We start from the raw sequence: 22,454 nt of genomic DNA, 5'->3' as shown, positions 1-22,454 counted from the left end.
TGGATTCAGGGGAGGTTCCCAAGAGTGGAGAAGTGTGAATGTATCCCCAATTCACAAAAGGGGGGGGGGGGATCAAAGGGTAACACAAGTAACTACAGATCTATTAGTTTAGCTTCTGTTCCAGGGAAATTAATGGAGGCACTGGTTAAAGAAGTAATACAAGGTCTTAACAAATATGTATGGGTTTGTTAAGGGGAAATTCTCTCTGATAATCTGATTGGATACTACCACGTGGTCAAAAAAGAACAGGATTCAAAAAATAATTTTGATATCATATACAGCGCAACTTCTCTATTACGAACTTCTATTTAACAAATTTCTCTATATTATGAATTTCTTCGTGAAACATTGCACCTTGAAACGAAATTACATGTAAAATTAACCCCATATAACGAAGTGTTAGTCTCTCTATAACGAATTTTTAAAAAAATTAGTAAAAGCATTTTTGAAGATTTTCAAGCATTTACTGCTAAACAGAAGCTCAAATATACTGCCTCCTTCCTTCCGAAATTGCGCATTAGCATCTGGAATTAAATAATCATCCTTTTAGTGAACACTTGTAGCCACTGACGCCCGTAGGAGGGTCTTTGTTTCATTTTTGTTACAGTTATTAAACCAAATGGGTTTTCTTAAAAGTGGTTGTAAACTCTACAATAAATAGGGTAGATTTGTAAATTGATGTTGGCTCAGGGGAAAACGAAATTCGCTGCGGTAAACCTTTATAGCATGCTGCGGTGGCAACACATGGAATGCTACCATAGTCGATTTTTATTAACGCCTACTGAGTGACATTCGCTTCTCACCTCAATTGTACCACGTGACCTTCATGTCAATCATTACATGATGTGTCCATTCTCGTCTAACTGGACTCACAGTAGATGGTTTTCATGATTTTTTTTTTTTTTTTTTATTTCATTTGTCATCAATCACATAGGCTATATGCTCTTGTATTTTTTTTTTCTGAAAAGTAACATACAGCATACATTAATCATAAATTTTCTTTCATGTATATATGAATGAAAGCAGAATAAAAGAAATTCACAAAGTCGTATATTTCTTCAAAGGGAGTTTGATTGTTATTTGGTTTTTAGGAGCATTAGCAACTAAGGCCATATTGCTCCGGAGATATGCGGTGGTCATTCCTGACCTTTCCGCATCCTTCGTATTTGGTGGTCACAGGCTCGAACCCCGGTCTAATCAAGAAGCATGTGCTACGCACTGCCGCTCCTACCCACCTGGCTACAGAGGCACCATTCAAAAGGATTGATACTGTTGAATTGGCAAGCGAATGTCATTGAGTAGGCGGTAACTGTACTAACAATTCACTATATGGCCAGCGCAGCGAAGTTTGCGGTTTATGTATCGGCAAGAGCTGCAGTCCAGTAATTTTTACAATTGTGAAAACAATGTTGAAGAGAAAGTGTTTAAGTATTAATGATAAAGCAAAGATTGTTATGTTATTGACCAGGGTTTTAAGAAAAAAGATGTTGCGGAGAAATATGGCATATCTGCAAGCAGGTTATCTACAATTTTAAAAAAATCGAGAATCAATTTTAAACGCAATTGAAGGAGGAGCAGACAAGAAGCGAATTAAGTTGTGTATATACGAAGATGTTGATAAAGCTGTTCTAAAATGGGTGCAAATGATACGTGAAAAGAATATCCCAATATCAGGCCTAATAATTAAGCAACAAGCTCTGAAATTTGCATAGTCCCTTGGACATACAGAATTTAATGCGAGCACTGGGTGGCTAGATAAATTTAAGAAGTGCCACAGAATTGTGGAAAAGGTTATTTGTGGAGAAAGTGTTAATGTAAGCGAAGAAGATTGCAACAGCTGGAGGAACAATACCTTAAAAAAGATTTTGGAAGAATATGAACGTAAGGATGTTTTTAATGGTGACGAAATGGGTTTATTCTTTAAATGTTTACCGAATAGAACACTTGCTTTTAAGGATGACAAATGTTTTGGCGGAAAACAAAGCAAAGAAAGAATCACTGTGCTAGTTGGAGCAAATATGACAGGAAGTGAAAAATTAAGACTTTTAGTCATCGGAATATCAAAAAACCCAAGATGTTTTAGAGGCACAAAATCTTTGGAAGTTGACTACACCTTTTAATAAAAAAGCATGGATGACAAGCGATACTTTTGAAGAATGGATATTAAAACTAGACAAGCGTATAACAAAAGAAAAAAGGAAAATCGTGTTGGTAACTGACAACTGTCTGGCACATCCTGCCAGTATTTCTTCCAAACTTAAAAGTGCAAAGTTGTTTTTACCACCAAATGTAACGTCAAAACTCCAGCCAATGGACCAAGGCATTATTAAAAATTTTAAATTTCATTATCGAAAGAGAATAATAATAAAGATTGTCAATGCGTTATCAGAAAATTGAAACTTGGAGGTTACAATTAACCTTAGAGATTGCATCTGTGAACTGGCAAAAGTTTGGACAAATGATGTCACTGAATATACTATCCAAAATTGTTTTTCGAAAGCGGGATTTGCACTGAATACTGAAGTCGAACAACGACTGGACGAACAAGATGAACTGCCCCTTTTTCAACTGAAAAACTTTTGGACATTATTAGAATCGTCCGGAAACATCGAAAATGAAATAACAGTGGATGTTTATGACAGATGTTTATGTAGATCGCAGCAGAACATCCAAATAAGATGAAATACAGCTGAACAGTGTTAGACGCGACCATGATCACAAAGAAATCAACGATGACGCATCAGAACAACCCGTAGAAAAGCCAACTCGCAAAGAAATGATTAACGCTTCGTATGTTTTGTATCTACAGTTTTGTGAAAATATTCCTGATAATGTTTTTAATGCTCTGAACAAATGTAAGGTTTTCTTTGAGAATCAGACAATTTTTTAATTGTACTGTGCAAATGAAAATTACAGATTTTTTAATTTGTGATACTTACCGGCGAAAATTGTGTAAACGTAATTTAAATAAGTATGTTTTGAAATAAAATACATTAAAAATAAATGTAGATTCGTTTTCATTTTCTAATTAGATAACAATTTCTAATAAAAAAGATATTCTCTGTATAACGAAATTTCTCTATAACGAATTTTTTTCGCTGGATTTATCGAATTCGTTATAGGGAGGTTCGACTGTACTTGGATTTCAGGAACGCTTTTAATACCGTTGCACATAAATGCTATACAAATTGGAGTAGTGTGGCATTAAGGGCAAGTTGCTGCTATGGATAAAGGGATAGTTCAGTGGGAGAAGACAGAGTGGCAATCAATGGACATTGCCCTTCATGAACTAATGTTATTACTGGAGTGCCCCCGGGTTCGGTGTTGGGCCCATTGTTGTTTTCTGTATTTATCAATGACATTGATGAAGGTATATCCACGCTTAATGTCCAAGTTTGCAGATGATATTTAGATTGGCAGGGTTGTTAATGAAAGTAATGACAGTATACTACTGCAACAGGATCTAGAAAAGTTGGACAGATGGGCTGAAAGGTGGCAACTGAAGTTTAACACTGACAGTCAGGCACACTTTAAGTACTACATACAGGGGTCTGGAGGCCTCATTTTATAAGGGATATAGAGCTACTGGAATGAGTACAGAGAAGGACAACGAGACTGGTGAGGGGAACAATGGGGTGCTCTCACCAAGAAAGGCTTAATTTCTGCAAATCAGCATTTGGAGACTAAGTACCTGCAAGGTGATCTGACTGAGGTTAAGCAAGCTCAATGCTGATGGGATTCTTCCTCTTGCTCAGATTATGCGGTCGAGGAGTCATCAATTGAAATTGAGAAAGACAGTTGCAGAATAGATATGCAGAAATTTGCCTTTAGTCAATGAGTTGTTGAATGCTAGAACAAACTTTTATCTCTCATTGTGGAAATTGATAACATAAATAAATTCAAAGAAGCACTAGACAAACTTTTGGAGGGAATAGATAGGTGAAATGGGAAGAGGATTTTTTTTTTTTTTTTGGCTGATGCTGTATAAGCTTGCTTTCTTGGATCATGTGCCATTATTAATGCTAATGCTATTGAGGGTACAAGTGGAACTGTATATATAAGATCAAATGTTCAGATTGTGGGGACTGTTATATAGGGGAGTTAGAGTGTAGATTTAAAGATTTTGTGAGGGAACATATAAAAGCAACAGATTCCACAGATAATGGGAAATCTGCTGAATCTGAGCACTTTTGGGAGGAAGATTGTCAAATTTCTCCAGATGATGCAATTATTGTTGATTGTTCACATAAGAATTGGAAATGGATCGAGAGTTTATGAATTCTTTCTTCAGAACATAATACTATTGATAGAGATAAGGGAGTCCATATTCATTCCCTTTTTTGAGACTGTGATCCTTGGACAGGATGAATTGTTGTTCTACCTAGCACACTCCCAGGTCATTTCCAGTCTCCACTTGAAGGATACAAAACTGTAAAGTAAGTTATTTCATTTTATTATTATTAAAGTGTAGCATTAAAGTGTTAATGTATTATGTTAGTGTTAATATATTGTTAAGTGTTAATGTTAAGTATTAAAGTGAAGCCACTTTATAGTGTAGCATATTATGCAGAGGTTTTTTGAGAACTATATTCAGATACAGCAGTATGTGGTGCAATGCTTGCCACATTTCACAGACTCACTTCCATCAACAACTAGACACAAAAACACCACAGTCAGCAGCACTTGATTAATTCACAAAAAAAGTACAATGCTTTCTTTGAACTGAAAATCAGGGGGAAAAATTATGTAAGAAATTTGAAATAGAAATAAAAATAAAACACTTTCCATATTTTTCTAACATAACCAGGCATATTAGTTTTGTTAATCTAAGTTAGGTTAGGTAAAAAAACAAAGTAAGGATTATCAAAAGTAACCCTTGCTAGACTTATAGCAAGACCATCAAAAGCAACACTTTTACCCCTACATGCATCTCACTCAATTGATCACATGATGCAGCTAACATTACCATATGAAAACAAGGATTCCGAGTTTGCCAAAACAATAAAAATAGCAATAGTGAAATCTAGCTATTACTCCCATTCCAGGATTGTAATTAAAACATGAGCAACAGCAATATATGATACATTTTGCCAAGAACTGATGCTTTTGCTGGCACATTTTAATATCAAAATAAATAAACAAACAAATAAAATAATAACAATAAAAGAAAGCCAAACTCTACATCAAAATAAGGATCTGGGATCCAAATTTACTGAAACTGCATTCTACAACTGATGAGTTACTGTTTTCCCAAGTCATTTACTTTTTTCTAACCTAACTTATCTTAATGAAACTGTTATGTTCAGTTAGTTTATGAAAATTGGGATAAGTTAATAAAATTTTTATTTTTAATTTGCAGTTAAAAGAAGATAATGCACCCTTTCAGTAGTGTAATGTTTAAGGAAACAAACTATTATGGGTCATTAATTGCAGTTTACTATATCTGCATTGTGCTATCAATGGGGCTGTGTGAAAATGCTGGTAGGCTCCACATCAGCCATCACTTTATCTGAGTACAGCATTCAAAAAATCTTTGCAATGTAATATAGTGTAGTATTGTACGGGGTCACAAAGAAAAGATGCAGCAGTTTTGAAAGTCTATATTTTTTGATGTATTTTGCCAGCACTAGCAAGCCTTGAGGTTGTCGCAGACATTCTCTCAGATATGCCAGACAAGCTGCACTTGCTACCTGGGAGTCTAAAACGCTGATGGAACTGATATTCGGGTGACAATCAAGTCAAGTGGACCCAATTTCGGCAAAGTCTGGACGGTCTGTGACAGCCAAATCCTCTGCTTGCACCTTCACGATGGTGGTGGGACTGTTAGTAATCCTGGGTATAACCTCCATGCTCAAGTACATGGTGGGTGACCACCCAGGTGTGAACCAATGTAAGCAGGGGTCGAGGTGTGGCACCCACACCACATGGAAAAATGCCGCCCCTTTATGTTACCAGGCAGTACTAGGTGGCAGGTGACTCTCATCAACCGGTGCAATACCACCACTTTGCTTATTGGAGGCCTGAAGGAACCCATGTTTAGTCTCTTGAGCTAAGTTCCGGTCAACCCTTCCCTATCTCTTCCATCATGCAGTATGATTGATGACTTTTGAGGTTATGATGAAAATCGAGGCGAGATCCAATATTCCTTACATTTCGAGGGTACAGCTCTAAAACGGTGTTCACAGGCCAGCCGCTAGTTAGTACACCGGACCGGACCGGACCGAACCTATTGGTAACTCTCTAGGAGGCTTCCGGATCAGCTAGTGTATAATCTTGCTACCTCTACTCTGCCAGATAGTGACTGGAGGGAGTTCGAGTAGTGTGTATGTGGGGGGCATTGTCGTGGCCATGTTATGTCAAGGATCTGGGTATATGCTTACCATCTGTGCACCATATCCAAAAATTTCATTACTTCATACAGCATGTCCCACCCACTTCTTACTATCGAATACACCATGAATTATCAAACTAATAGAACAAGCTTATCTGCGAAAAGATCTAAACCTCCCAAGCACTTCCTAATTCATTTCACAAATATACGCGGTCTCAATTCCAATCTCAACGATGTCCATTTCCTCTTGCAGTCTGCCAAACTCCATGTACTTTTTCTGACAGATTCTCAGTTATCGGTTGATTCAACTACTGCTCATCTCAGATGCCCAAATTATTCGCTGTATGATTCCTTTTGCCTCAAAGGTGGTACTTGTGCATATGTCCATTCTGATATTACCTGTCAGAGACTTGGCAATTTGGAATCTCCTCTCTTTGATCTTCTCTGGCTTAAAATCTCTCTACCTCATTGTGTCAATTTCATATGTTGTCTCTACCGTTCTCCCAACTCCACTAAACACTTGGAGCTCTTTGACTTCCTCTCTATGCAACTTGACTTTCTCCAGTCCAACTTTCCTAACAATGAGACAATTTTCCTTGGTGATTTTAATGTTCACAACTCCAGCTGGCTTCCGTTTTCTAGTCACACTGACCCAGCTGGTCGAGATGCTGAGGGTTTTGCAATTACTAATGACCTTGCACAGATTGTTCATTTACCTACAAGAATACCTGACAATCCTAATCATACAGCCAACACGCTTGATCTTTTTCTCACAAACAACCCTTCTAAGTACACGGTCGAAGTCAGAGGTCCTTTAGGCACTTCAGATCAGAACTTGGTGATTGTCTCTTCTCCAATGGAGCCTTTACCTCATGGCTATTCCTAATCTCGTGTTGTTTGGCATTACAAGAATGCAAAATGGGTTGACCTGCGAGATTTCTTTTCTTCTTTTCCTTGGTTGGATTACTGTTTCAAAACTTCTGATGTCAACGTTTGCTCAGATCGTGTCAGTGAAATTATTCTTGCAGGAATGGAATCCTTTATCCCACACTCCACTTTAAAATCTCGTCCTTTATCTAAATCTTGGTTTTCCAATAAATGTGCTAAGGCTGTTCAAGAGAAGAATATTGCATATCGTAATTGGCTTGTTTCTAATTCTTCAGTTTCATTTTCTGCCTACGCCAAAGCTCGCAACAATTGTAAAGCAGTTATTAATCAGTCCAAACTAGAGTTTGAACAGGCTAGGAGTAGAAAACTTGCTTCTTGCCTTAATGGTAGCTGAGCATTCTGGTCCCTTGCCAAAGCTATTGGCCGCAACTTTTGCCCATCTCTGCTCCCACCTCTGTCCAAACCAGATGGTTCTGTTGTCACTTCAGCCAAGGATAAAGCTAACCTCCTAGCATCCCATTTTTCTTCCAACTCATATATTAATGAGCTTGGCAAAACACCTCCCACCATTCCCAACATGCTCCATTCAATGCCTCCTGTGGTCTTCCGTCAAAAGGATGTTAGAAGGATTTCACGAATCCTGATGCTAAGAAAGCTCCAGGTCCGATGCTATTTCTCCACTTGTTCTCAAAACCTGTGCTCCTGAACTTACTCCTATTCTTTGCTGCCTTTTTTCACTTTCTTATTCCAAAGGTGTTTTTCCTTCTGCTTGGAAATTTGCTCATATCCAGCCAGTTCCTAAAAAGGGTGACAAATCCCTCCTATCCAATTATCGTCCCATTGCAATTACTTCTACTCTTTCTAAAGTAATGGAGAAATCAATTAACCGCCAACTCTTAAACTACCTAGAAACCTTCCATCTGATCAACGATCGCCAGTATGGATTCCATCAGTGTCGATCCACTGGTGATATTCTGGCTTATGTTACCCATTTATGGACTAATTCAATGGAAAGTTTTGGTGAAACACAAGTAGTTGCTCTTGACATCTCAAAGGCTTTCTATTGTGTTTGGCATAAGGGTCTTCTAAACAAGCTTCCACCTTATGGTTTGCCAACCGTTTTTAGTAATTGGTTATCCAGTTTTCTCTCTGATCGCTCACTGAGGGTGATGGTAGATGGCTCTCTGTCTTCTAACTTTTCCACTAATGCTGGTGTCCCCCAAGGTTCAGTTCTTTCCCCCACTCTTTTCCTCTTGTATATTAATGACCTTCTTCCATCGACTGGAAATCCTATCCATAGTTTTGCTGATGATAGCACATTGCATTCCACTTTCCATTTTGAGAAACCTTGTCCTGCTCAATCAGCTTCAACTTCTCAAAAATCTGCTACCAATTCCTTAAATGCCGATCTTTAGGTAATACTCCAGTGGGGCAAAGAAAACTTCGTTGATTTCAACCCTTCTAAAACTCAGTCTTGTCTTATATCTCACAAAAAGGATTCTTCTGCTCCTATGCTTATCTTTAGTGACACTCCGATTTCTAGGGAAAATGATATATCTCTTTTGGGGATTATCCTGACTTCTAATCTCTCTTGGCACAAGCACATTACAAATATTGCTTCTTCTGCATCTAAAAAACTTGGTTTTCTCTTTCGCTCTCGCCATTACTTTTCTTCCAAACAGCTGCTCACTCTGTATAAATTGCAAATCCGCCCTGCCATGGAATATTGTTCCCAAATCTCGGGTGGTGCCCCCAAAACCTCTCTCAGGCTTCTTGATTCCATTCAGAAGAGGGCAGTTAGGTTAATTAATGACTCATCTCTAACAGAGTCTCTGCACTCGCTGTCTCATAGACGTACTGTTTCTGCTGCATGTCTCTTCTACAGATACTTCCATGGGCACTGTTCTTCTGAATTAGCTTCTATAATTCCTGCTCTCTCTTTCAAAACAGTCCGAACACGTGCGGCCACCAGCCAACATCATTTACTGTCCAACTTCAAACTTACAGAACCAACTTTTCATCTTCCTCGTTTATTCATTCAACTGCCGTTTTCTGGAACAACCTTCCTTCATACGTATTTCCTGAAAATTACAGTCTACAGAAGTTCAAGTCCAATGTCAACAAATATCTTCTTTCGTCTTCTCAACCTCAAACCCAAGCACGGTACTAAGTACTATAGGTTCTAACACCTCTCGTGTTTGGGGTTTACATAAAAAAAAAAAAAAAAAAAAAAAAAAAACCTTCCTCAGTTAAACTGACAGTTAAGAATGGAGCATGAGGCCATGTACTGCCAATCTTGTATGTGAAGTGTGTGATTAACTGTTGGATGTTGAAGCCTGTGGCTGTAATGCATGCGGACGTTGCCAGCATTTGTCAATAGTCAGGATTGCTGTTTCGATGATAAGGTGGACTTGACATCCACTGTTCCTGTTGACTGCGGTATTGGAGCATTTGATGTTCAACGATTCTAACCAGGCGCATCGGCGGGACTTATCCACAATCACGACATCGCGATGTGGGTCAATGTCGTGGTGGGTTGCCCAAACGTGTTCGGCAATAGCTGAGTGCTCCACATCTGCTAAGCGGATTGCAATCTGCTTGGCAGATGTCGAAACATTTGCTAATCGAAACAGCAATCCTGACTATTGACAAACGCTGGCAACGTCCGCATGCATTACAGCCACAGGCTTCAACATCCAACAGTTAATCACACACAAGATTGGCAGTACACGCCCTCATGCTCCATTCTTAACTGTCAGTTTAACTGAGGAAGGTTGACAAAACAACCGAAAGCATTTTGTTTGTATGTATCTAATCTAATATATGTATATTTCCCATTATTAAACTTGTCACAATCTATTTTTGTATCCGTTTTTGCTCTGTGTTACAGTAATTTTAGTTTCAGCAAGTCTAAGTATTTAGATTTCTCTAAATTCTCCAATCTAACAAATGAACTTTTGGACATTATTTTAGATTTAAAAATCTGACTTTTTAGAACATATTAACATTGTAATTAAGCATTAAATGACAGCCCCTAGCACATAAAAATGGATATTTGTTGTATGAAATCACTTCAAACAATCAGTTATTATCATACATATATTTATCCTATGGTAACATATGCAGTCATTATTTGGCATGACACCTTTAAGGTAGTAAAAAAGTTATAAAAATGTCAAAAAAGGTTAAAAAAAAATGGCAAAATCAGGAAACACATATACCCTAAAATATCTATGTTTCTGGTTCAATTTAATTTAAAACTGATTCTCCATGAGATTCTTTTAATGAAAGCAAAGATTTTTGTTGCTTTATATAATGGTAAAGATTTTATTATTATTATTGTTATTAGCCATATAGTGCAAGGCTTCCTTTATGCCAAAAAAATTTCTGATGCTGAGAGAGAGAAAGAGAGAATCTACTTCTCTCTTTCTTCGAAGGGAATCACCAAGAAAGTGAAGAATGATGATATCCAGCTCAGGCTCCGGGGTATGCCAAGCCCATATTCACCAAATGAGCCCTTGAGTTTAAATGCTTGGCAACCAAATGAAAAACTTAATGGTACTGATTTCTGTTTTGTGTAATGTTTAAATTATTACACTGAAAACATTTTTACAAGTTATTTTATACTGTTCATTTGGGTGTTCATTATTTTATTTTATTATTATTAGGTTGAGTACAGAAATATAATTCTGCACAGAAGTATTTTTACATTTATTTATTAAGTGACTGTCATAAAGGGTTGCTACACCAATACTAACAAAAATACACACAATTATTACGTTAATGAAGTTATAGATGGACTGTTATGTCATGGTAGATTAAGTAATTTATTGTTTAAATGACACAATTTAAAGGAATTGAACCACCTCAATGCCAAACACTTGAACTATTTATGGCTATGTTTTAGGAGTGGTACTACAAGTTTTCAACTGATAATAATATTTGATTACTTTCAATACAATGTATTCTTATTATACTACATTCCTTTACATGTGCAGGCGCCTCCGTAGCCAGGTGGGAAGGAGCAGCAGTGCATAGCACACGCTTCTTGATTAGACCGGGGTTCGAGCCCGTCACCACCAAATACGGAGGATGCGGAAAGGTCAGGGAATGACCACCGCATATTCCCAGAACAATATGGCCTTAGTTGCTAATGCTCCTAAAAACCAAACAACAACAACAACAACAACATCCTTTACATGTACAGTTGTATAATTATTCAATTTTCTTATAAATTTAATGAACTCATTAATTAATTAGTAAGGATATTATGAAAAATCCCTAGAGTTACTCTCTAATTTAGTTGGAAGAACTTACCCGTTAACATAATCTGGGGTAGAAGGAGTGAACTGATTGTTTATACAGGTTGGAGTTGACCTGATGTAGCCAATGGGAGGTTGTTGGGTGGCAAACCTGGGGAGGGGAGGGAAGGGAGGGTGTAGATGGCTCAAGAGTATATCCATGGATGTTTCTAAACTTTTTAATCTGTTATGGATTATTAGATCAATGTATGAAGTAATTAATAATAGACTGTTAAATCAATTATTAAATACTACTATTAAATTAAAAGTAAATTAAGTTAAATTATCATGTTCCTATAAAATTGCCATACAGTTGCCAAATTGTTATGATTATTACATTATTATAATAATAATAATTATTATTGTTATTATTATTATTATTTTGCTGATTAATTGCTTGTTAAATTTAAGTTAAGGCTTTAAAAATTAAATTTTAACTTTGAGTTAATTTTTAAGTTAACTAAAAGTTTGTAGCCAAACAGAATTAATAGAACAGGAAATCTCAACCATAAAAGCAATAGCTTTAAAGAACCAATATCCTCCAGCATTAATAGATAGTATCATCAAAAAACTCTAAACAACAGTTCCAGACTTCCACAGAAGAAAAAAAAGAAAAATTCCACACATCCCGGCATCACAGCAAAAGCAGTAAAAACTCACAACATCCCCACATTCTATGCATCAACCTTCTAACCCTAGAGGCCCTGTGTACCTTATCCAATGGTCATGAAACTCAACCTACGTAAGAGAAACATACAGAAGACTGGACAAAAGGATACAACAGAAGTCACACTCTCAACATGGAAGAATCAAAAATTCTGAAACAGCTGTACATGACCTTTCCTGAAGAGGTATATGGGATTTCTCCAACACCATAGTTCTAACAGATTCATCTTACTCCAGAAGATCCTTCAAAGAAGTCTACTCCATAAAATGTTTCAGAAGCTCTGCAAGAAACAAGGAGTTAACTTCCACAATGCTTATTACAATATATTCCATAGAGATTCTTGAAGAAATTCTCAGAAAAAAGATATCAAACCTCTTAATACGAAAAGTAAATCCAGGAAGTCCCAGTCAAAATTAAAATTAACTCCAAGTTTAATCTTTAAAGCCTTAAATTAAATTTAACAAGCAAGTAATCAACAATATAATAATAATATCATTAATGTAATAATCATAACAATTTGATAACCGTATGGCAGTTTTATAGGGACTTTGTAAGTTAATTTAACAGTAGTAATAATTATTACTACTATTATTAAATCGATTATTAAATACTTTATATGTCAATCTAATAATCTGTAACAGATTAAAAATTTAGAAATATCCAGATGTACTCTCAAGCCTTGTCCTCATCCCGCCCCTTAACCACAGAACCACCCTAATCTACCTCCACAATATATCCCTGCAGTCAAAATACACCAGGTCTGTCACAAAGCAACCTCCCATTGGCTACACCAAGTCAACTCCAACCTATATACAGGGCTTTCCAATAGTAACGCTCGATTTTTGTAACACAATAAAACAAATTGTGAGAGTGATAGTGATCTATTTTTATTTTTATTATGAAGTATATGTGTTAACATTATGTTTTAAAAATTATATCAGATAAATGTCCGCCGCGGCTTTGTCTGGTTTGGTTAATCCTGGATACCCAATTGGTGATGACGTTATCGCATAAAAGTGGCTCAATTTCAGCAATAACGCGCCTAATGTTGGCCTTTAAGGCGGCAACAGTCCGTGGTTTGTTAGCATAGACTTTGGATTTTAGAAAGCCCCAGAGAAAAAAATCCAGTGGCGTTAGGTCGCAGGATCTGGGCGGCCAATTAACGTCACCATTTCGTGATATAACAGAACCTTCAAATTTCTCATGCAATAGTGTTACTGTATCACATGCCGTATGGCACGTAGCACCGTCTTGCTGAAACCAAATGTTTGTTAGATCGATTCCATCCACTGCAGGCCAAAAAAAATCTCTTATCATAGCCCTGTATCGCTCACCGTTGACCGTAAGTGCCACTTCTTCTTCGTTTTCGAAAAAATACGGACCGATTATTCCGCCGGACCAAAGTGTACACCATACCGTAACTTTTTCGGAATGTAGTGGGACCTCATGAATCTCCCGTGGGTTTTCGTCGCTCCAAATTCGGCAATTTTGCTTGTTAACAAAGCCACTTAACCAGAAATGAGCCTCGTCACTAAACATTATTTTTCGCCCAAAATCAGGATCGACCTCCAACTGCTCTAGCGCCCAATCAGCGAATGCACGCCGCTGCGCATGATCGTTGGGCTTTAGTTGTTGGGTTAATTGCACTTTATAAGGGTGAAGCCCTAAGTCCTTATGCAGGATTCGCCAAGTTGTCATCGAAGACAGGCCAAGTTCTTGAGCCCGACGCGGAATGGACTGTTGCGGATTCTCACGCACACTTTCCCGGACTGCAGCAATATTTTCAACGGATCTTGCGTTTCGCTGACGTACAGGCACTTTCAGATTTGCCACAGACCCAGTTGCTTCGAATTTGTTTATTAAACGGCGAATTGTGGATTCTGAAGGACGTTCGTCGACACCATAAACTGCACGGAGTGCACGAAACGTTTGACGAATAGAACATTGGTTTTGATAATAATTTTTTACAATTTCGACTCGTTGCTCAGTCGTGTAACGCTCCATAATAAAATGCAGAGACTAACTGAATACGGCTACCAAAGATACCACCTGTGTGACTGTCGACTTCGTCATGCGCTGTTGCCAAACATCGAGCGTTACTATTGGAAAACCCTTTAGTTAGTCCACTCTTTCCAAAAAATTCCATCCCAGCCTTGCTAACTGGACCAAGTGAGTGCACTCCCAGATCACATTAACAGGTAAACTCTTCCAACTAATTTAGTGGGTACCTCTAGGTATTTTTCATAAACTATCATTATTAATTAATTTTATTTATAAGAAAAGTGAAATAATTATGACAATTTTACATGGAAAGGAGTACAGTATAATTAGAATACATTGTATAGTAAATAATCATTAACCAAATGGAAAACTTGTAATAACTACTCCTCAAACAATACTCTATCCCATATAGGCTTGAAGATGGGAAACAGTGAGTTCCTGAAATATAGCCACAAATAGTTTAAGCGTTTGGCATTGAGAAGATGGTTCAATTCCTTTAAACTGTATCAGTTTGATAATAAATTACTTAATCTACCATGTGATATAATATAATAGTGTAGCGTCTATCAATTCCTTAACGTAATAATGAACAATCACCCTTCTTCCAAGCAATTAAACATAGACAAATTAATCAAAATCAAAATGCATATAATCTTTCCAAAAAATAATCCAACCCTTTTTTTAAGTATTATGAAAAACTACTTTTAAGATGGATTTTTTTTTAAGTTATAATAACTTTTGGACCTAGTTACACATGCCATATAGAATTGCAGATTGCAATTTGAGAAACACTAATTTATGAGGGGAAAAAAATATAAAATAGATAATCCTTCTGATCATTAGGAGGATAATTATGAATAAACTCTGTAAACACTTCAATTACTTTGATACAGAAACACTTTATAAAGTTGAAAGCTATCCACTATACAAGTAGTTCTCGACTTTACGAGTTAATTCATTCCTAGCGCACACTCGTAAAGCGGGAATTTATTTCCCATAGACATAAGGTTAAAATAGGGGTTATGTTCTCAACAATGAAATTAGTTAGCTAATTAGTTTATGTTTAAACAATGACTGATTTATCGAAAAGAAATGAAAATGTAGCCTGCAAAATCAAGCAAATTATAATAATAGAGAAATTATTTACGACTCACAAATGTTAAAGAATGTTTATTCTTCATCATCATCATTGACTAAATGCAAACTCGTCGATCACTCATTATTGGCTCGGCACTCGGTTTGTTGCACAAGGAGTCATCTTCTTCAGAAGAGATGTTTGTTTTCAAGATAATCTTCTCTTTTAATTATAAAATTCACGATTGCAAGCATAAGCATTTTTTAAGGGCACATAAATTGCAACTAACACGATTCGCATGGAGTAACGAGTTTACGAAGCTTAAAATAAAAGGAATGAAGAGAAGTTTCTGAAAATTTATTTGTTTTTTATATGATTGAAGATTTCAGTAAAGGGCAAACCCATTTCACCATAATAATGTAAAAACCCACACAATTCCAGCTATCGGTATTTTCGCAAATGCAAGAAGATCGAGTTTACTACCCATTTATAATTGCTTGCAGTAACAGAAAAGCCCAATAAACCGGAAAGTGCAAATTGTTTTTATTGTTTTATGGTCGTGACCTCCAGAAATGTGCTTTAGAAAAATATCATGAGGGCATTCAAAATTGATTCTTATAACAGAACATATGATAACGATGAAAGTGTAGTGCATTTTTAATGATTTGAATTGGTAACTAATACAATTTACAAACCTCGCTCACGACCTTTTATATGGCCTTAAGGGCATGCTCGTGACGTTAAAAATGAAATTTTAGAGAGATAAATAGCTCAGTTATACAGCAAAAATTTCAACTTCCGAGATCTTGAAACGAATTACCAAAAAACAATGCGTTATTGGGTTCACATTACGATATTTTAACGATAAGATGGTGTCTCTGGAACTGATTAATATCGTAAAGCGGAGTACACTGTATTATATAGCTATGCACATAGTTTGGAATGCAGTATTTATGAATGTTTAACATTCATTTTTTGCAATTAATGTTCATATTTTCAATTTTGTTGATACTTGGGGAAAAAAACTTGTAAACCCAGGAACTCGTAAAGCGAGAATTGCCTGTATGTCATTTGATAGTTTGCACTGAAATGTAAATATAAAGGTAGAGATAATTAAAAACAAGAAAAAGAAAATTCAAAATAAATCCCTTTTTAATATTAATAAGTAACATTAAACATCTTTAATTATTTTAAAATAATTAGGTTTACAATAAATAAAAGCTAAACATAAGTAAAGTCAATAAACACACGATAACAAATCTCTGTTTTTACACTGTATCACATTCCATAATATGAAAGGATTTTGAAAAGGAGCAACAAAGAGACAGATGCTTGTTGAGGAAATTTTTTTTTCTCTTCTGTCAGCTATGCACATTCTAACAGTACAAAAATTTTTTTAATAAATCAAAACAAACACGAAATGAAGAATACTCCACAAACCTGTTGAGACAACTTACTAAGAACAGTTATATTGTTATAACAACTTACTTGCCAGTCACTAAGAAGCACTCAATCAGTGCATAACACAAAACCTAAATTCCCCAGAGAATTATTCAAATTCATAATTATACTGATCCTTTCATAATGTGCAAAACAGTATAGTGTAAAAATCATACTAAAAATCAGCAACTGTAAAAATGGTTATCAAGATAGGCAATTTTCAAGATGGTTATTACAAGTATGTGAAATTCAATCAATATAGGGTAGCTATAATTAAACTGCACTGTGGTGAAAGCCTTTGAAAACAGAAAATGGCTAATCACACAAAGCTGAAATTAACAGAGACAACAGTCTGGTGTGCAACTTAGATAAAAAAAATAATAATAATATATAATAAAAAAATGAGTTCATAAAATGGAACAAAGGGGAATATAGCAGTCTATAAAAGAATGATGGAAATTATAATCTAATTACATGTCCATAGAAGAGCTACAAGAACAGTGATAACAAAACACAAAAAATTCACCTCAGACTTGTATTGAAGAATCAGCTTTGCCAGTTAAATTACGTTACCAAACCAATAGTAATTCCTCAGCTGCTTTTTATGCATATTGCCAATGGAAAAGAATGAAACTTGTCTCATCAAAAGACTATGCAACGTGGCAAAGAAGGCCAATGAAATGGGTAGCTTATCAGATGCCATGGCAGAGTTTCTGAGGGTGCTGCTGATGAGATTGCTGTTGTAAAGAAAATAATCATGAGGGGAACACATAATTTGCATTTGCCCACTAGTGACAGAGGGGTTACTACACAAATGAAGCGTTCATGATTGACTGTCTTCAAGGCTTTCCTGCAAGGCAAACTACACTGGTGCCAATATAAACTGAACATGGTGCAGCAATTAACTCCAGGTGATATTGAGAAATGTCTGCATTTAGCTCTTCAGTTCCAGAAGAATCAAAAAATTTATCATTTTTTTTATTATTTGGAATGGAAGTGGGCAGTACAATTAACTGGTCTTGGAACATTCAATGGACTGACAAAGCATGTTTTCAACACCCAAATTGTTGAATTTGGAGAATGTGTTGGTGACAAAATTCCACTTTGTTCTCCACACGGAGCATGGTGCAGATCCATTACTACATTTACTATACGACTTATCTTATTTGAGAAGGTTCAACCACATGGTCCCATTATGCACACCATGATCGGTGCAAGATATTATGAACTCCATACCTGTGTTATTCCCACTTATATATCACTTAATAGTTTGCACTGAAATGTAAATATAAAGGTAAAGATCAAAAACAAGAAAAAACTTGAAGCTAGAGGTTGCTGGGACACTAAGTAACATGCAGAATGGAGCACCACTGCATAAGGCTTGCCCAGTGACAATTCCCAAAAGACCACATGACTTCCCATCTGCTCCCAACTTGTATACCACCCCACTCATTAAAACTCAATCTATATGATTTCTGTTGTGAGATAATTTGAAGGATGAAGTGTATGACAGTGCTGAAACACTGGAAGATGTAAAAGATCGCATAACAAAACACGACAAGAACATTATGAAGGAAATATTAAGGGTTATGACTGTGTACAAGTTAGTGCTAATGCATCATATTAGTACAAGATAAACTCTGAATTAGCAAATTATTTGCAAAGGTGGCATTATTTAAGTTATATCTCATATTGTGAATACCTTTACAATGAGTTGCCATGCATTTTGGTCTTAATTCACCTTATACACCATCAGGCATCTCTCATATTGTGGAGTTATACTTCATAACTGTTTTGCCATCATTACATCACTAGGGTACCTACCCACTGAAGAAGGGCCAGAAGGGGTTCCTACACAAATGAAGCGTTCATGATTGACTGTCTTCAAGGCTTTCCTGCATAGTACTGAAACAGTGCCGTTTGGGTGGTGGTGGTACCTGCTGAGAATAAGTAACAACAATCTTCTCCTTTTGGTAAAGTGTTACTTATTTGAAGTAGTGCAATATCATGGCAACTCGTTGTGAAGGTATTCACAATATGAGATAACTTATATGATGTCGCCTTTGCAAATAATTTGCTCATTCAGAGTTTAGCTGTGTACTAATATGATGCATTAGCACTAACTTGTACGTAGTCTAATTCTCTCGCAGCCTGAGCGATAAGCCCTTTATGCATTTTGGGTTATGACTGATAATGTACAGTTGACACAACATATATAGTAGATATTACATTAAACAGTTTGGTGAATGTTAATCAGACACGAATACTATTTGTGATTGGAATACTGCATAGCTGTTCACTCCCACATAATGTGCAGTGGTATTTCCTCTGGTGGCACTTTATGAAACTATATTTTTTATTTTACATCATTCCTTTTCATCCTGGCTGTTTTCTGGGTAGAGGCCTTCAAAGTGACAGTTTACTTATAACCACCTTGTACATGAATACATGATTTTTTACCATAACCATATTTAATAAGTTTTCAGTTTTAATGAAAGTTTATTAAACAAAATTTTACAAACTTTTTCACTTCAGACCAACTGATTGGGCACTTCTGCCTTTAAATACTTCTAAATAGTAAAAGTGTAACCTCCTAAAAGCAAAAAAAAAATAAAATAAAATAATAAAATAAAAAAAATAACTAACACCTAACATACCTCATATTCATCAAAACCTGTATTTTTCTTCTTTTTCATTTCAACAAACTTGTTGATAACAGTGAATAGTCCTGGTGATATTGCTTTAAAATATTTATGAAAGTCATATTTCACTGCAAGTGATGCAAAAAATGTATTGTTTACCAAGGCAGAACGAAGATCAGTTAAGGTGCCAGGTGAGTGCTTCTGGGGATCTTCATACAAATGACGTGTAATAAGGTAGTCCAAAACGGCATCACCCAAAAACTCTAACCTTTGATAACAATCTGTGAGATGATTATAATGATAAGAAGCATGAGTGAAAGCTTGAAGTAAATAAGCCTTGTCAACAAATGAATAACCAATTTTTTGTTCAAATGCTATATATCCAGAGAGTAATCTCTGCAGCTTAAGATCTGCACAGGAAACATGCATTAATAAAGGTGAATTTGGGGGCTCTAAAAATCCAAATTTTGGATTTTTTGTTAATTCTGTTGAGGAACTGTCTTCTGGCTTATTAGAATCATGAAAAGGCAAAACTCTTAATCCTAACCATGACATAAATAATAAGGCACCTCTTGGACCAGTAGATATAAGATAAGCACCAATAAGTGCTTCAACGCAATCAGCTATACTTTTATCTGGTATGCTATGCTGAGTCAACAAATTATAAGGAATATATGATGCATCATTCTCTGCATTTTGATTTGCAAGAACCAAAATATCAATTCCTTCAGTAGATTTATTCTTTTCTAATACAGTTTGCCTAATTTGCTCTTCATTCATTTGTGTCAAATCACTAAGATTACCAATATTCCAATGGCCTGCTGGTAAACCAGACTCGATTAAGGCTTGTTCCAGGCCTTTTGGTACAATATAGCAAGGTGGTAGCCAATTATCATTTGGTTCAAACTTTGTTGCAACCATTAATTCCCCAAGTCTTTTTTTCTTACCAAGCCTATAAAGGTTAAGGTTGCTAATTTGCTTGCTTCTAAGGTATGAAAGCTTGCCTTCATGAATATCTGGATAAGTACAGAAAAGATATGCAGTGATGGCATATTTTAGAAATGAATCTCCTACAGTTTCTAGCCTTTCAAGGTTAATGCCATCATTAGCATTTGACATAGTAAAAGCCTGCAAGATTATACTTGGACTTGGTCCTGGATGTTCAGAAATATCTGGAGACTCATCAAAGTGAACCCGAAAAATTTCACTATCATTAAACTCTAGTTTTTCACGATCAGGTAAAAGCTCACCAAATGCCAAAGTAGACTCTGTCACTTTGTTACCAAGGGACTCTGAATTTGCAACTTCATTTGACAGTTCAGTGAGAGTACAGTCTATTTCTGCAAATTCTGATGGTTCAACAACAGGGGGTTCATTAATATTCTGCATACTGCGAAAATGCTTTTCATTTTTAATTTCTTTGACAGCAAACAAAATTGAGGAGAAAGAATTCTGAAAGAACATACTTTCATCAATTTTCTCTTTATTTTCGGATTGATTTTCTAAAAATTTTATTGTATTCTTTTTTTTTTCACGCTTATTTGACACTTCCAACTCTATCAATTTGTCCATGACATCAATCTCACCACTCTCAATGAGTGAAAATTCAGCATTAATTTCAGGAAGATTTGAAAGCCATACAGATTCATACATTTCTTCTGCAGATGACTTCTGAACTGGTGATGACTGAGGAACTATGATCCCAGTCTCTGGTGAAAGAGGTTTTGCACTTTGTGCAGCTTTTTCAAATTCACTTTCATCATACACTGATTCTTCATCCATGCTATCCCACAGATCATCATCTCTACATGAGGCCAAATCCAATGAAAGACCAGCAACATTAAATACACCTGGGGCAGAAATATATCCCAACCCAGGTAAATTTAGAGAAAAATAAGTTGTATCGTCGTCATCAGTATCCCACTCAGAATCCCAGCCTGAATCTTCAAAAGCACTGGGTGAGCCATATCTGATCATTGGCACCTGATGGTTGTTTTCAACTTCTGGTTTACTAACAGGAGTCCACAAAGGAAAAGCTGATGAAGAATCATTGATATTATTAAAATTTATCTGGCTTAATTCCGCATCATCCTCGTCATCAGGATTACTGTGTTTATTATGATCAAATGAGTTGTTGCTAGCTGCACCACAACTTGCCATATCGTTGGACCAAGTATCAATGGTTGGAAATGAAGTGTCAAAGACAGCATTCCTATTTTCTGTTTTATGATAAGAATTTCCAAAATTTATATCTGTCATTTGATGGGCCTCAGCTTCCTCTTTAAGAGCACTTTGGGCCTTCAGTACATCAGCAAGAGTCCACCCAAAATCTAACATTGGCCAATGGAAATCTTTGGAAAGATTAGGGATGCCAACAGATATATCTTTTGCAACTGTTATTCTCAGCTGTTCTGCTAAAAGAAGTGAATTAACACGATATAAAATACATGGCAAGCAAACAGCTTTTCTCCAAAATGATGCAGAAAAAGGATGAATAATACATAATTCTGGAATAAGAATTTGTTTTTGCTGCAAATTCTCTCTTTTTGCTTTTTTAGTCTGTTCACTGCTTGTTGGAAGTGTAACTCCTTTTCTGTTTACATAGCGTGGAGTCAACAAATTAAGCCTGGCTGATGTATGGTCCACATCTAGAAGAGGTTGATCACTATTCATAATGGTAATACCATATTTCTGTTTATAATAACCTTCAAATGTTTCATACCCAGCATCAGGAAAATCACTTTTTGGATTAAGGTTACTACATATTTCAGCAACATAAAAAAATTGGGGTTTGTCAAGATTTCGATACCATGGCATCACAACAGCATCAAGATATTTTTCAACTTGAAAGGTAAAACTTTCTCTTTCTTCTTCTGGAATTTTTTTGGGTGATATACCTTTCTGCTTATTAATCACAGCCACAAAGTCCCAATCAATTGTAAATTTTTCAGTTTCAGGACCTAGAAATAAAATTTATAATACATTAGCAACTATCCTTAACATTTCATTACACAATAACCTAATTTTTTCCAAGTAAATACTATGTGATGACTAGTATATTATTCTAGAAAATATAATTTAAATATGCATAAAATTTTATACAGTAGAA

At 36.0% G+C, this 22,454-nt stretch overlaps 1 protein-coding gene across 1 annotated transcript in view; it reads right to left on the bottom strand.

Moving 5' to 3' along the window:
- Dcr-1 (Endoribonuclease Dcr-1) overlaps positions 1 to 22,454 on the bottom strand; it is a 153,009-nt gene that overhangs the window by 20,763 nt on the left and 109,792 nt on the right. Inside the window, exons 11-12 of the mRNA XM_090376375.1 lie at positions 20,879 to 22,305; positions 19,361 to 20,797 (exon numbers count right to left, since the gene is read on the bottom strand). Coding sequence (XP_090232501.1) covers positions 19,361 to 20,797; positions 20,879 to 22,305 — 2,864 coding nt within the window. The remainder of the gene's footprint in view (positions 1 to 19,360; positions 20,798 to 20,878; positions 22,306 to 22,454) is intronic.

This window comes from Mastigoproctus giganteus, chromosome 6 (assembly GCF_048544385.1).
Source record: "Mastigoproctus giganteus isolate SK-2022 chromosome 6, ASM4854438v1, whole genome shotgun sequence".
NCBI classification, from domain to species: Eukaryota; Metazoa; Arthropoda; class Arachnida; order Uropygi; family Thelyphonidae; genus Mastigoproctus; species Mastigoproctus giganteus.
Note: the sequence above shows the minus strand (reverse complement) of the source record. Positions and strands in the feature narration are given on the sequence as shown.